General features: G+C 43.3%; 1 protein-coding gene across 2 annotated transcripts; it reads left to right on the top strand.

Annotated features, from left to right (window-relative positions):
* The first annotated feature begins 6618 nt into the window (after positions 1–6618).
* On the top strand, positions 6619–14341 carry gpr61 (G protein-coupled receptor 61). 2 transcript variants are annotated; one of them, XM_086070205.1, is made up of 2 exons: positions 6619–6639; positions 9916–14341. In XM_086070205.1, exon 2 carries the CDS (start codon positions 10133–10135, stop codon positions 11507–11509), a length of 1377 nt encoding a protein of 458 aa, XP_085926331.1. In that variant the 5' UTR covers positions 6619–6639; positions 9916–10132; the 3' UTR covers positions 11510–14341. The 2 variants fall into 2 exon arrangements, with proteins under 2 accessions (XP_085926331.1, XP_085926330.1); XM_086070204.1 differs by lacking the exon at positions 6619–6639 and adding an exon at positions 6660–6875.
* The last annotated feature ends 148 nt before the right edge of the window (positions 14342–14489 follow it).

Below are 14489 nucleotides of genomic sequence, written 5' to 3'. Positions count from 1 at the left end.
TAATAAGTAAAAGGCTAACTAAGAAGTTTTCACAGTGGTATATATTATCTAAGTATAGGTTTTATATACATAATATTGAACCATGCATCTTATCGTATTGAGTTGATGCTATTTAATAAATAATAGCGAGTTTGATGGTTAATTTTAGATATATATATATTTTTTCACAGCACTGTGATTTATGAATCCCAGAAATATTTTGTGTGCTGTGTTTTTTATGAGCCCCGCTAATATGTGAAAGAGTTGAGGTTGATTAGCAGTTTAAATAATTTTTAGTTTGCTTAACTCTAGGAGAATTAGATTAATATGGTTACCTCTATTTTTTTATGGCCCCAAAGTCATCATATATTAGTGTCTTAAATTGTATCTGCTTGTGCTCATTTTTGTTGTGTTTTGTAGCTTTTTCATTTACCTCATAGCCTGATTTAGAGGGTTGTGTTATTTACGACGTCTTTTGAGTTATGAGGTCTCTATTTTATCCTCCCTTTATCTTGACGTGTTTGAAAAAATCAGTGGATCTTTGTCAAAATGAGGGAGTTTATGTTTAAGAAATTAACCAATGTAGACGAATTAGTAGATTAAAAAATGAAAAGGTTTTGAAGTGATAATCCACAGTTTGAATATGAAAAGGTTTTAAAGTGATAATCCACAGTTTGAATATGAAGAAATCTACCAGAGGAAATCGAGCGGAGCAAAGTAAGTCTGAAGCAATTTAGACAATAATGCATATTCGCCGGATGAAGGTAATTATATTATATTATATCTTTTATTTTAGAAAAATGTAATGTTTGGAGCCCAGTGTTTGCAAAAGAGTATAGATAATATGAATATATGTGAGCTTTTTCCAGGATCATCACGATTCGATCGGTCGTGGGATTCTGGGAAGAGAATATATGATATGCTAGTAAAATGATTCCTTTCAGGATGGTGAAAGGCACAGTTATGCAAATTTAGAACGAATTTAGTCATGGTAAAAAATTACCTATTATTGAACAAAACCTATTTGAAAAATAAATATTTACAAGCTCTGTCTTATATTAATGAATGAGCGAATGTCATTCAACTCAATCAAAGGCTGGGCTCTATTTCAATGTCACAAAAATAGATCTTTTCCTGTTCCAACAGCACAGGACCTACGGATCTTAACCAAATAACATTTACTAATCCCAACTAACAAAAACTATCAGAGTTTTTCCTCCAAATAAAATTTACGTGGGTTTATGAGAAGACTAAACATATTCCGCTCTCAGGTTGATGACGGAGAGGAGAGACGAAATTCCACAACTGGTCTACAAGGCTGCCGGCTATCTCATCAACTGATGATCATCAATCTTATCACCTCCGACCTGGGAGCCACGTCAGCTGACCCAGTGTTCGGTTCTGGAGCGGCTGTTTGGACATCGTTTTGACATCATTCAACGGATCAAGTCAAGTGCCTTTTCCTGGGCAATCATCACGAGAATCACATTTGCAGGCAATCTATTCTGGGGTTCTGCAAAAAGCTGACAACGTCATCTTCTCATTCAACAAAGAACTTCATCACGAGATGGCTTCAAAGAACACATATTCGTCTGCCGATACATTGCGACACTTTTTAATGTACAACATTTTATGTTAAGCCTCACATATGTTATGCTTATTCCACTAAAAATCTTTTAAATGTATCAAATTGTTTTTTAATGTCATATGATTGCTAAACTACCTCCTCTCCTGCTAAAGGGATGTTTTAATGATAATTATTTCCACCACACAACCATTGAAAAAAATGTTTTAATGTGTTGAGCTCTCATGAGCTCAAATGAGGGAATGTTAAGTTATTAACATTGTTTTTCAGTTTCAATTTATATTTTAGCCGTTTTGGATTTAGTTATAGCTGTGTAGCTCAATGAATAGTATTGTATTTTTATCTGTCTCACTCTCATGAGAAGGGCAACGGGTTTCTTCCACTGCTATCTTGAAGGGAGTTTAGTCTAGTACCAGTCTCAGCCGGTCGGAAGAGGGGAGGCACAGGCTTTGTATTATTGTTTTTCTCTAATCTGATTTATACCTATGGGAACTTGCTGAACTTGCTGAGGGAGGAGAGAGGGATTTTTTTGTATTCACTGAGTTGCAAACAAATGTACTGTGGGCTGATGGGAGGAGACTTTTCGTATTCACCCACTTTTCAATAAATAATGATGTGCAGCAGAAGGAGGGACACACAATCTGAACAGACCACTGTTTGAGTGAGTTCAATTGTTGTCATCAAAAGCTTTTGATACCTTTGCAAAGGGACTTCTTCACCAGAATCTCACCATTCAGTTAATTGAACACGCAAAGAGTAGAATACAAATATTGTCTACTCTAACATTGCCTACCCCCCTTTCTCTGTCTTTGTCGGCTCAGATTAGAAATGACCCTGGCTTCATACTAACGGGGCATACAGACTCAAGCAAAGCTGAAAAGCCTCCTTGGGAGTCCATCAAGCGAAAGGAAATGGCTGTCCACAAAACTGAGGTGTCTGCAGGGATAGGCATCGACCAAGACAGCGAGGTAACAGAAGTGAAGCACCCTCATGAAACATGCCCTCTTCATCACAAGCCCCACTCATGACAAAGGTGCCGTGGCTTCCGTCTCAAGTCCATTGAAGAGAGGAAGATGTTTCTGAAGGAGAATGGCATCTGTTTCAAGTGCTGCGTTTCATCATCTCATATTGCCAAAGACTACCTGTATACTGTAAAGTGTGCTGAGTGCGAGAGCGATCGACACCCCACTGCACTCCATCCAGGTCCTGCGCCGTGGATCAACAAGGCGAGCCTTCCTTCAGAGCATGGCGGGGAGTCAGAGCCTGCCACAGCCACTGAGGGAACAAACCAGTGCACACAGGTCTGTGGAGGGAACCTAATTAATAAATAGATCATGCTCAAAGATCCTTTTAGCCCAAATTTATCCTGGAGGATGTCGTGAACAGGCAAAAATGGGCTACGTGATCTTAGATGAGCAAAGCAACAGGTCATTGTCTCGTTATGATTTCTTTTATGTCTTTGATATCAAAGCCCCAACAACATCAGTGAGATTGCAAGTAACCGGAAGAATGGCAGCTGGCTTTTACATTGAATCTATGAACGGCCAAGTTGTCCGTCTTCTCCCTAAGCTTTTGGAATGCGATGAAATACCAGACAACAGGGAAGAGATCCCCAGTCCTAACACTGCTCGATTCCACCCTGATCTAAGACAGCCCAAGATATCCCAGACCTGGAACCCGGCGTTCCAATCCTTCTCCTGCTTGGTCAGTCCCTTCAGTGCCCCCTACGCTCAGAAACTAGATCTTGGCTGGGTGATCGTAGGCAACGTCAGCTTGAGCAATGCCGACAAGTCAATCAGTGAACACATTCTTCACAAGTGCTGTTGAGCAAGGGGGCGTCCAACTGCATTCAAACCCCATCCCAACATTATCAGTGTGAAAGAAAGTTACATCCTTGGGCATTCTTCCTAACATCTCAGACAAAACTCATCTTTCAAGTGACGAGCGACGACAATAAGATGGCCCCTTCTATCGACGACCTCAACTTCATGGCAATAATGAAGCAGGGCGTGAAAAGGATGACAATAACAGCTGGGTTGCTCCCTTGCCCTTCAGGTCACCACGGCCTCGTCTCCCGGACAACAAGCCCCAAGCCCTGAATCGCTTCTTTGCTCTCAAGCAAAGTCTTCAAAAGAAACCTGCCACTAACCAGCACTTTTTCACCTTCACGTAGAAGATCTTTAAAAATGGGCATCCTGAGATTGCACCCCCTCTTAAAGAGAATGAAGAAAGATGGTATCCGCCTCTCTTTGGCGTGTACCGCCCGACAACATCCGAGTTGTTTTTGATTCTAGTGCCCAGTACGATGGAGTTTCTTTGAACAATGTGCTCTTGACAGGGCCTGATCTCAACAAGATGACGGACTCAAATCCTTCCCAACGGCTGAGAGTGCATTACGCTTACTGAAAAGAACCCAGAGCGTCTTAGCCGGGTCCAATCTACGGCTGCACAAGATTGCGACAAACAGCCAAGAGGTCATGGAAGGCTTTCCACCTGAGGACCGTGCTAGTCATCTCAAAGAATTGGATCTAAAGTCTGACATCCCTCTAGTGCAGCGCAGCCTAGGACTTGGCTGGGCTCTGGTGTCAGAGACGTTCACCTTCAAGGTTGCAATTGAAGAAAAGCCCTTCACACGACGGGGAGTCTTGTCCGTTGTGAACGGCATTTATGACCCGCTTGGGTTTGTGGCTCCTGTCCACATCCGCAGAAAACTCACCCAAGGGAACAGCGACTGGGATGTTCCATTAGCAACAGCAAAAAGGGCGCCGCAGCAAGATGCTTATGCTGATGAACTTGTTTGCCTGAAAAGGGGTGTAAATAGTTCCATCAAAGACCTGGACCCTTTCATTGATGTGCAAGGTCTTTTGAGGGTTGGAGGTCGCATTCAGGGAGGAGACTTCACAATTAAAGAGAATAACCCTCTCATTGCCCCAGGCAAACACCATGTCACAATCCTCCTGGTGAGACATTATCATGAGCAAACCTCTCACCAAGGTCGACTTTTCACTGAGGGTGCCATTTGTATGGCAGGCTCCTGGGCCAAAAGCATGGGAAAATGTGTAAGTAGTGTTTTACGGTTTGTTTGGTGGTTTAGTGCCATCTAGTGGTGGAGTTGGTATATTTACAAAAAAAGAAAAAAAACGGAATTCAATTTGTTTGTGGACATTGTTCTTCCTTCAAATTTCGATCGTCAAACATCCTCACTTTATGTGGCATTGTCTGTAAGTATCCTTTAGATATATTTTAGTTAATTATTAATCTTGGATATTTTGAAGGAATTCCTTAGTTTGTATTGCTGTTAGGTTAGAAAGATATGTAAATGACTTTTATTTGAACAACTGTTGACATGTGCCTTGTTTGAGCTTTGAGTGATCATATTTGTAAAACATATTAAACATTATGGATGAAAGGCTAAACTCACTCGAAACTCAACCCTGTGTTGCTTCATCGAGGAGCTCTACGAGTGCAGCAGCCAAGGCGAAAGTCGAAGCAGTCAAAGCACGATTGTTGTTTGCTGAAAAAGAACACCAGATGAAAATGGAAAACTGCAAGTTGGAAGCTTTTATCATCTTAAAATTGGCCACAGAGAAAGAAATGGCTGTAGCCCAAGCAAAACCGTCTGTGTTCAAGGAAGCTGACGCATCAGCTGGAAAATGTCACGTAAGTGAATGGCCGCCACATGTCACCCGTTTTTACATCGAGTGCAGCTTACCTTAATGTCAGGTGCGCTGCAACGCCTTGGCACAAAAATTTAGTTGCGCGGTTGCACCACGTTTTTACGCCACTGTCTACAAAAATAGGGCCCGACAAGTCATATACTGTAGGTTGGCCAAAGGTCAAATCTACTACAAGGCCCGCCCAAATTTGAGTAAATCCTTCACAAATGGCAGGTGACAGATTTACAACAAGTAGCAGGCTTCTATGCAATTTATGCACAATTTTGGGGAGAGTGCTATCTAATTACTTATAATACGTAAACCCTTTTCATTATCTAAATTATTATGTGTACTTGACTTGTATCAAATTCTGCTTTAGGAAATAATGTATTAGCACATTTGCCGTTTATTATGAGAATTACTCCATCTAATTTTCTTATTCCAATTTTTAAAATGTACTTTAAAATGGCTGACCACCTGATTACTGGAGAAATTACCTTGTTAATGATCTGAATTATACCCCATCCTTACGTAGTCCATTGGTAACTTCTAAAAGGGGTTGTTTACTTATTTGTAGGATGTACAGTGGTGTTTGTAATTGTAACTGACATCATTAACCACTGTTGTTGTTACCTGGGTGTCCACGAATAATCCCCCCCCCCCCCACCATGAGATGGCATTTGATCGCTTATGCGCCAAGCATTTAGTCTCTCCATTTTCAATTGGCAATAGAGAACCAACAAACAAAGAAGTGACACAATTTAATGTTGATGTCAGGCTCAAATCAAAAATATGAAAGATTTCTGATGATCTCTCATAGCACAGCACTCTAATGTATCACGGAACAGGTTGGCAATCACTGCTCTAAACAATACATAATTGGCCATGAATATTGCTGATGGATGGATTGTGGTTGTGGTCCAGGCTAATTTGGGTGGTTAAAAAGCTCATGTTTGTTTACCAACGCTTCTTTACCAAACTTGTGGGTCATGTTAACCTGAGTCATAAAATATTAAAATCAATTAGGTCCTGTAGGCCATTTTCCATTTTGTATCTGAGTCTGAAATTGAAATGTGGAAAAATCTGGCTTTTTCGGGGGTGCCCAAAAAAAGTATTTTTAGGTTGTTGTTGTTGTTGTTATTATTATTTTCAATTGGCATTTGAAAATGGCAATCAAGAACAAGTCAGTCAGACTAAAGCACTAGGACCCAGTGGAGAATTGTAAGGCTGGGTGCTGCCTGCCCAACCACCCTGCTCCTCAGCTCTGCATGCTGCTGCAGTTGCCCTGGGCGCTTACTGAAGCCACTACATGTGTGCATGAAAGTCCGTGTGTGTGTGTGGGGGGGGGGGGGGGGGGGTGTCAGCCTGTGAGAGGGGGAGGGTTCGAGTAGGAGGCGATGACAAGATGAAAGGGGCCAGGTGAGGAGGAGACACACAAGTATCACACGCTTCCTCTTCTTCGACCCATCCATCCCTCCCTCAACACACACACACACATCCACCATCCACATCGCCTGTATGACTGGTGTGCACGTGGATGTGTGTGTATGACTGTTGGCTTTGTGAGTGTGTGTTTGAGAGTCATCGAAACAGGTCAACGTTCCTCCAGCAGACTGTGAACCTGCACAGGAGGGAGCAGCTCTTTTTCCACTGAGGTATGTCACACATTTATACTCATTATCATATCACACACACACACATGCACATGTACCTTCTCTGTGAACGGAGTGCGTTTGTGTGTGCGTGTTTTGGGAGGTGAGGGTGCAGAAAAAGATTTGGGTCAGTGTTTAAATGTGATTTAAAAGGATCATATGAAGACTTCTTATTTCACATCCCGTACCATGTCATTTGTGTGTTGCTTCTCCAAACTTGGCCAAAGTGGAAGAGAACAACAGGCTCGTTTTCACCTCGCGGCGTCGTGCGCATATGATCGGGTCAGATGGTTATTTGTTTGCAGCCTCGGAGGCTCTAGAGAATATTTGGATTACCTCTGAGGTGGAGCTTAAGCGCTGTATGGGTGATTTGAAGGAGTGCGAGGAGCACACCGCGGCCTTTCGATTAAAAAAAAAATGTTTTCATTACATGAGATTTAGTGAAACCCGCTCTTTCGTTCATTCGCGTGTTTGTCAGTTAACAAAGAAAAGTACACGTTGAATAGTTTGCAAAGTTTTTTGAAAAGCTAAATAATCACTGAAATGCATGGAAAGTGAGCATCTTACATAGCATACCATAATAGACCGTACCAGTTGAATCCACTGCCTCATAATGACATGCAACCAAAAATGGTTCCTTGACTGAAAAAGCGCAACAGCAATCTTGTGTTGATTGACGCCTGCTGTGTGGCGCTAACACCCCGGGCAAGATGTCAGTGTGTATTTTGCAAACACACCATGAAAAAAGAAGCTGAAAACAATCAATAGTGATGCGAACAACGAAGGCTCTCCAGAGAGTCGCTTTGCGTTTTCTGTGTGAGATGTTGTTTATGCTTCGTTAAATTAGGCTGAAGGTGACTGTGACCCTTTGACCTATTATTATTGTGACGCCAGCTCTGTACATGTGGGTAGGAAAAGAGCAGGCGCCTCGTTATCTTGCCGGACGGAAAAAACGGACCCATGCAGGTGTGCCGCATATGGAAATGTACCAGAGACTCTCTGCTCATTCCACAACTTTTACGGCGCGTGCGAGTTCAGAACAGAGTAGAATAGAATGTCTTTATTGTTATTAAACAACAGGTATGCAACAACATTTGGAGCGCTGCACTGTTTGGTGGAGAGTAAAAGTAACAAAATGAAATATTTACATCATACAACACGGCACACTGGAGAGGTCGACTAAGTTGATCCTCCCCTTTGTGTCTTTGCACTCACGCTAATTAAATCAACTGCAAATGACTGTCTGCAGTACATGAGAGGTCTTAAATCAATTCGATTTTCAATTGCTGTGGACAGAAAGTTCTATCTTTCCCGTTTGTTTCGAACTCTTGAAGGGAACATATGGTCCTGGCTGCTTTCAGCGTTTCCCCGCGGCTCTGACTGCCTTGAGAGTGCAACATCTGAAGATGCAGATGCCAAATTAGATACCGTGTTAAGGTCCAGACAGGCAGCGGCACGTGACACGTGAGGACGCTTTCACAGTGGAACAACAGCCGTTCAATTTTATAATTGAACGAGTACTGTTGGGGTTTCATTCAAAACGTTTGATGTATTCGTTTTTCCAGTAATATGCAGTCAATAGTTACCTCTTCTTTTTCTTTGTTTCTTTACTTAATGTTGACATGGTAATTGTTTTCTGCTATTTTCCATCCATGCATTTTTTATATGGCTTCTTCTCATTATCGCAGGTGGGCTGATGCCCATCCCAGATGTCTTTGGGCAAGAGGCAGACCCAAGACTGGTCGTCATGTAGACAAACAACTAGTTGACATGCTTGCACATTCACACCTGGTCATTTTAAACCCTTCAATGATCCTAACATGCATGTTTTGGAAATCAGCGTCATTGTCAAAACCATACAGGCATCCACAATTTGTAAAAAAATAAATAAATAAAAATCAAATCAAAACTATTATTTAAACTTTTAAGTGGACAATTTGGTGCTGATTCACATTACGATTCTTTGGTCTTGGTGGAACCGAATTAATCTAATTCAATTTAATTTAATGTAATTCAATCAGTGATCTGGTTATTGAAGGTTTGTTATGACTTTTAGCTTGTTCCAACAGCGAGTCTCTTGTATGATTAGCACAATTTTCACCCTGGATGCCTTTCTTGACACAAACAACCATTTTTGGGGTGTGGCTAGCTACTGGGGAACTGTCCGGGAACGTATCCAATGTATCCTGTCTAAGCCATCCGTGGGTTCTAATAACGATTACTATGAGAAGTGGAATTCAGATCAGTAGCAAGGAAAATTGACTAAATATGAAAAATGTTTTGAAAGTGTATAAAAATGTGCAATACAACCGTCTAGATTTAATTAGCATGGGGAAACACAGGTAAATGTAGTTTTATGTGGTTGAGATTTTCAAGGAATTTAAAATGGTGGTACAGTCCAAATTGGCGAGAAAATTCAATGACCATTTTTAATATGAATAACAGCCCCTGAACATCCCTTTAATCCAAATAATTACCCAGTAACACCAAATTGGGGAGGGGTAAGTAGCAGTGCTACACATCACATTGAAATGTCACAAATTTTGAGAATTTCAAAATGGTGGCACATGGGCACAAATAGCGGGAAAATTCTGATTCTACCCCCCCCCCCCACCCCCCACCATGTATTTTATTAATATGAGAAATGATCTCGGTAAAAATTCCAAGGTTTTGCCTAAATGTGATGGGCTCATGTCCATCCGTCCATCCATTCTTCCGATTATCCAAGGTCAGCTTGTGCTGACAGCAGCTTTAGCTGGGAAGCCCACCCAGACTTTCCTCGCCTGAGCCAATTCATCCAGCTCTTCTGGGGAGGCCCTGAGGGGTTCCCAGGCCAACCCCATCCAGCACGTTCTGGGAGGCATCCTGATCATATGCCTGAGCCACCTCAGCTGACTCCTCTCAATGCGGAGGAGCAGCGGCTCTATTCTGTCAGAATTATTTTTATCGTTATTGTGAATTTCTTGAACGTTTAGTTCACAAATGTTTGCACATGTACTACACTGCTTCTTTCTTGTAATTGAAAATATGTATTTTCTTACAGATTTGCCCAACCAACACTTTTATAAGTGGCTCCATCTTCAAGGGAGCAGGGTCTCCTCTGACCCTCTTGAGCTGTAGGCTCAGCCAAGACCTCCGGAACTCCGGCTGCCATCAAAGGTTCACCTTCCTGAGCGTCTCGGTGGCACCCTACGGCGGGGGAGGATGGGTGATGGGCCCGTGATACTCAGCGGACTCTCTCCTCCTCATCCCATCCTCTCATGGAGCACCTTGTCACGCCGAGTCCCTTCTGGAACACTTCCCTCCCGGGCCTCCCCTCCTTCCCCCCCAGCGCGGGCCAGGCCGGATTCGACGCGAACCAGTCTTTAGCTCTGTGCGCCATGCTCGTCATGGACGTCCTGGCCGTGGTGGGGAACCTCGCCGTGATGATCGTCATAAGCAAAACGCCGCATCTGCGCAAATTCGCCTTCGTGTTCCACCTGTGCTTGGTGGACCTGCTGGCGGCGCTGGTGCTGATGCCTCTGGGGATGGTGCCCGATGGGGTGTTGGCAGACGAGGCGTTGTGTCGAAGCTACCTCTGCTTGAGCGTTTGCCTGGTGAGCGCGGCCATCCTCACCATCTGCGCCATCAACGTGGAGCGCTACTACTACATCGTGCACCCCATGCGCCACGAGGTGAAGATGACTGTCAGGGTGGTGGTGATGGTACTGGTGGGGGTCTGGATTAAAGCCATTGTCATGTCATCGCTGCCTTTCCTGGGCTGGCTGCTCCAAGGTAACCCGGCTGCGGCGTCTCGTCCGCTGTTCGTCCCTGGTCAGGCACATTGCTCCCTCCACTGGGCGGGAGGCAGGACCACACGTCTGATCTTCATGGTCTTCTTCACATTCATATATTTCCTGTGTCCCATGTTGATTATTCTGGTGGTCTACTGCAACATGTTCAAGATGGCCCGAGTGGCGGCCATGCATCACGGCCCGCTCCCAACTTTGATGGACACGTCACGGCAACGCTCAGAGTCCGCCAGCAGCCACTCCACCGTGGCCGCCAGCCTCGGAGGGACCGGCTCCCGCAACACTTCCCAAAGGACCTTCGGTGGTGGGAAGGCCGCGGTGGTTCTGGTGGCGGTGGGTGGTCAATTCCTCTGCTGCTGGCTGCCATACTTCTCTTTCCATCTCTATTCGGCTGCGGTCTCTACCTCGCCTGCCTCGCTGGCCCAGCTGGAGGATGTGGTCACGTGGATCGGTTATTTCTGCTTCACCTCCAACCCCTTTTTCTACGGCTGCCTCAATCGTCAGATTCGGGAGGAGCTTGGCCGGCACCTGGCCTGCCTTTTTAAGCGGGCTGGATCCGGTCAGGGGGAACAGCTGCCCAGCCGTGAGGCCTCCATTGAGGAGAACTTCCTGCAGTTCCTTCAGGGCACGGCGTGCAATCTGGAGCCGTGTAACTCTCACGGCCGAGTGAGTCAGCAGGAGACGGAACATGAAGGCCTACATGAATCTTCTGCTCCGCAGAACATGCCAGCTGATTTCCACATCCCTGGGCAGATTCTTGAGGAAACATCAGAGCTCATACAACAGCAAAAAATAAGCAATCAATTCCGTGCGTTGGCAAATTCCAAAACATTACCAGAGATGTAGCTGCCTCGCCCATATGATCAAATAATCCAGTTCAAGACTTCATTTCATTGATTCATTTTTCACAAATATTTTCCAGTTTAATACATTTTGTAGAAACTTTATTTGTGCGTATGCTGCCATTGTGGTTTACGCTGCAATGCATTCTTTGAGTAATGCGAAACGGGTATATAGAAAGCAAGGTAAGCCTCGTTGCGTTCCGAAAGAAACAACATGTGATCCGGAGAGTTCTCGAGAGCACGGTGTGAGGGAGAGTGACTCTCTCGATCCCATGCCGTTTTTTTAGGAACACTGCGGAGGATTACCTCACTTTCTTTATACCCGTTTCGCATTGCTCGGCAGAGAGCAAGCAGCGACCATTTTATGTCTCTACGCAGAATGCGTTGCAACGTAAACAACTATGGTGGTGTACGTACAAATAACGTTTCTACAAAATGTGTTCAACTGGAAATGATTTTAGAAAAATGAATCTCATAGTTACGTTAGTAACAACCAAATGAATATTATAGAGCAAACTTGTCATTACAGTCAGGGTTTATTTGAAATGTTTTGTGCTCTCAAACAGAAACCTGGTCAGCGCGCTCCATACTGTCTTCTATAGGACATAATAGTTGTGCTTCGTCTTTCTGAGAAAATGGGGACATGTGCCGTGAAAAATCAATGATAAATACAGTACATCATGTGCATCTTCTCCTTCTCACCCCCGGCAGTCGCTATCCTGCGGCATTACATGTTGAAGAGACACTATGTCAGTATGTATTTTTAATCGTATCCCTTCATTTGTTACCGCATTTATCTTTTATATCTGCCTTGTGATTATCATCTCCTCACCAAAATGCTGTCACATTGTGAGACTCGTGATCTTGCAGCCTCCTTCCCCTCAGACAAACGTTGGTGCAGTATTCAGTAGTGATGGGAAAATGAAGCTTCATGAAGCACTTGTGATCTTTTTTGACTCCCCTAGATGGTGCTCTTGGTTTAAATATAAAGGCTAGTGCAAAGGAAATTGATTACATTTCCACTGCATCTTTCAACCAAGAGTGCCATCTAGAGGAGTCAAAAAATATCACAAGTGCTTCACGAAGCTTCATTTTCCCATCACTAGTATTCAGGCAGAAAAAAGGGGTACACTAGACTAGAGTTTGTGTCCCTCTATAGTACTAGGGGTTAGCAGCGTGGTGCCGGCAAGCACCAGGTAGCCGCCAAGGACCACATGAGTAGCCCGTGGGCCTGTTCTTAAAAAATAGCTCACCAGTGTTAAGACACTGTCACTTTTGAAGAATGTTGAAAAATGTAAACACTGATTAATGTCTTCACATAACTCAATATACTTTGTAATTATTAATTGTGTTAAACTGGTAGCCCTTCACATTAATCAGTGGCCAAGAAGTAGCTCTCACTTTCAAAAAAAAAGTTGGTGACCCCTGATCTATACTCATGTGCAGTACTCCAATAGTGCTAATTAAAGAGGAAGTCAACCTTAAGCATTTCTTGACAATAGCGTGACCTCACTAATCGAAACATGGCAGTTTGATTAAAATAACATTTGTGCAATATGAGTTATGCAGCAAAATCCAGCCGTTTTTATCCATCTCAGGGCGCGGCCATTTTGCCACTCGTTGTCGACTGAAAATGACATCACAGTTGTGCAGGGCTCAGGCAACGACCAATCACAGCTCACCTGTTTTCTGAACCTGAGCTGTGATTGTTTTTTATCTGAGACCTGAGCTACTGTGATGTCATTTTCATTCGACAGCAAGTGGTAAAATGGCCGCCTTCTCATATCGATAAAAACTGCTTGATTTTGCTGCTTAATTAGCTCGTATTCGTGACGGCATAAAACATATTATTGTCAATTTTTTTGGGGGGAGGGGTGACTTCCCGATGCCTTTAAGTTCCCATGTTCTACGGTAACATCCCAGTGACAAGTATTTGTTGCGATTCGACCACAGCACATAAAAACAGTATATTGTATTGCGGCCCTTTTTGGTGACACCGCAAATTCACTCCGTCTTTCTTACTGCGTGACGCAGTGTTCTGCATGTTGACAGGTACGCAGGAGCAGAACGAGTGCGCCTGTGTTTATGATTGACACAAGCCACCGTGTTGTGGCCACACAAACGTGCAGTTGTGACAATGCATCCACATTTGCGAGCGGATCGCCTTTGGCCTCATTTAGCTTGACAAATGGAAGCCTCGCGTCTCAGGTGGAATACACAAACACTTTGCACAAGTCGTGACTAATGTTCCAAAGAAAATGACACGCTGAATTTGTATGTTATGTCTAGTCGAAACTCATTTTTTTTCTGTTGTCTGTGTCTATAAAGGACTACAGACTTGATCACAAGACTGGCGAATCAAGCCCTTCAGAAAGGTTCACACTTTGCTGGAAGTCCCCAAAAAAAAACAAATGGCCTCTTTGTCACAAGGAGAAATGATGAAAGAAACAAAAGGGATTTTGTTGTCGCAATTCAAAAAAAGCAGAATGTAGAACATTTTTGGCCAAATTATTAAGCACAAGACAAAATTACTGTCATCCACAATGTTCTACAATTTTCATGTGATTATTATTGATCACAACTGGTTTATTACATCAGCTGGCCTTAAAAGTAGCTTTGTATTTTATTTTATTTTTGATCATCTCAACTTACTTTCAGCATTTTCTCATAATGGATGTAACATTACACAAATTTGTGGTTATGATAAAGCCGTTCTATGTGACACGACATTGGATTGAAAGGATTTTGCTTCGTTAGATTTTGTGTAAGGTGCCAACGTGTTTTTACTCTTTGTATTTTGTGTGTCAGACCCATTAAAAAAAGACTGTTAACTGTTTTCCATGTTAATATTTTGAAGGTGTCTGACATGCTTTTTGGGTGAATTTTATCAAGGTGCAGGCAGATGCGGATAGAATATGCGAGGAGCTGCTTCCATTGGCCTTGAAGCTAGTTGGCTATGTTCACGCCCACAACAGCGCAAATGA

This window comes from Leptonotus elevatus, chromosome 2, assembly GCF_054856555.1.
Source record: "Leptonotus elevatus isolate MCC_2025b chromosome 2, RoL_Lele_1.0, whole genome shotgun sequence".
NCBI lineage: Eukaryota > Metazoa > Chordata > Actinopteri > Syngnathiformes > Syngnathidae > Leptonotus > Leptonotus elevatus.
This window is presented reverse-complemented; position numbering and strand designations above follow the sequence as displayed.

What these genes read in the sequence shown, in the direction of transcription:
- gpr61 (XM_086070205.1), top strand. Translation starts at nt 10,133, where the DNA reads ATGGAGCACCTTGTCACGCCGAGTCCCTTCTGGAACACTTCCCTCCCG.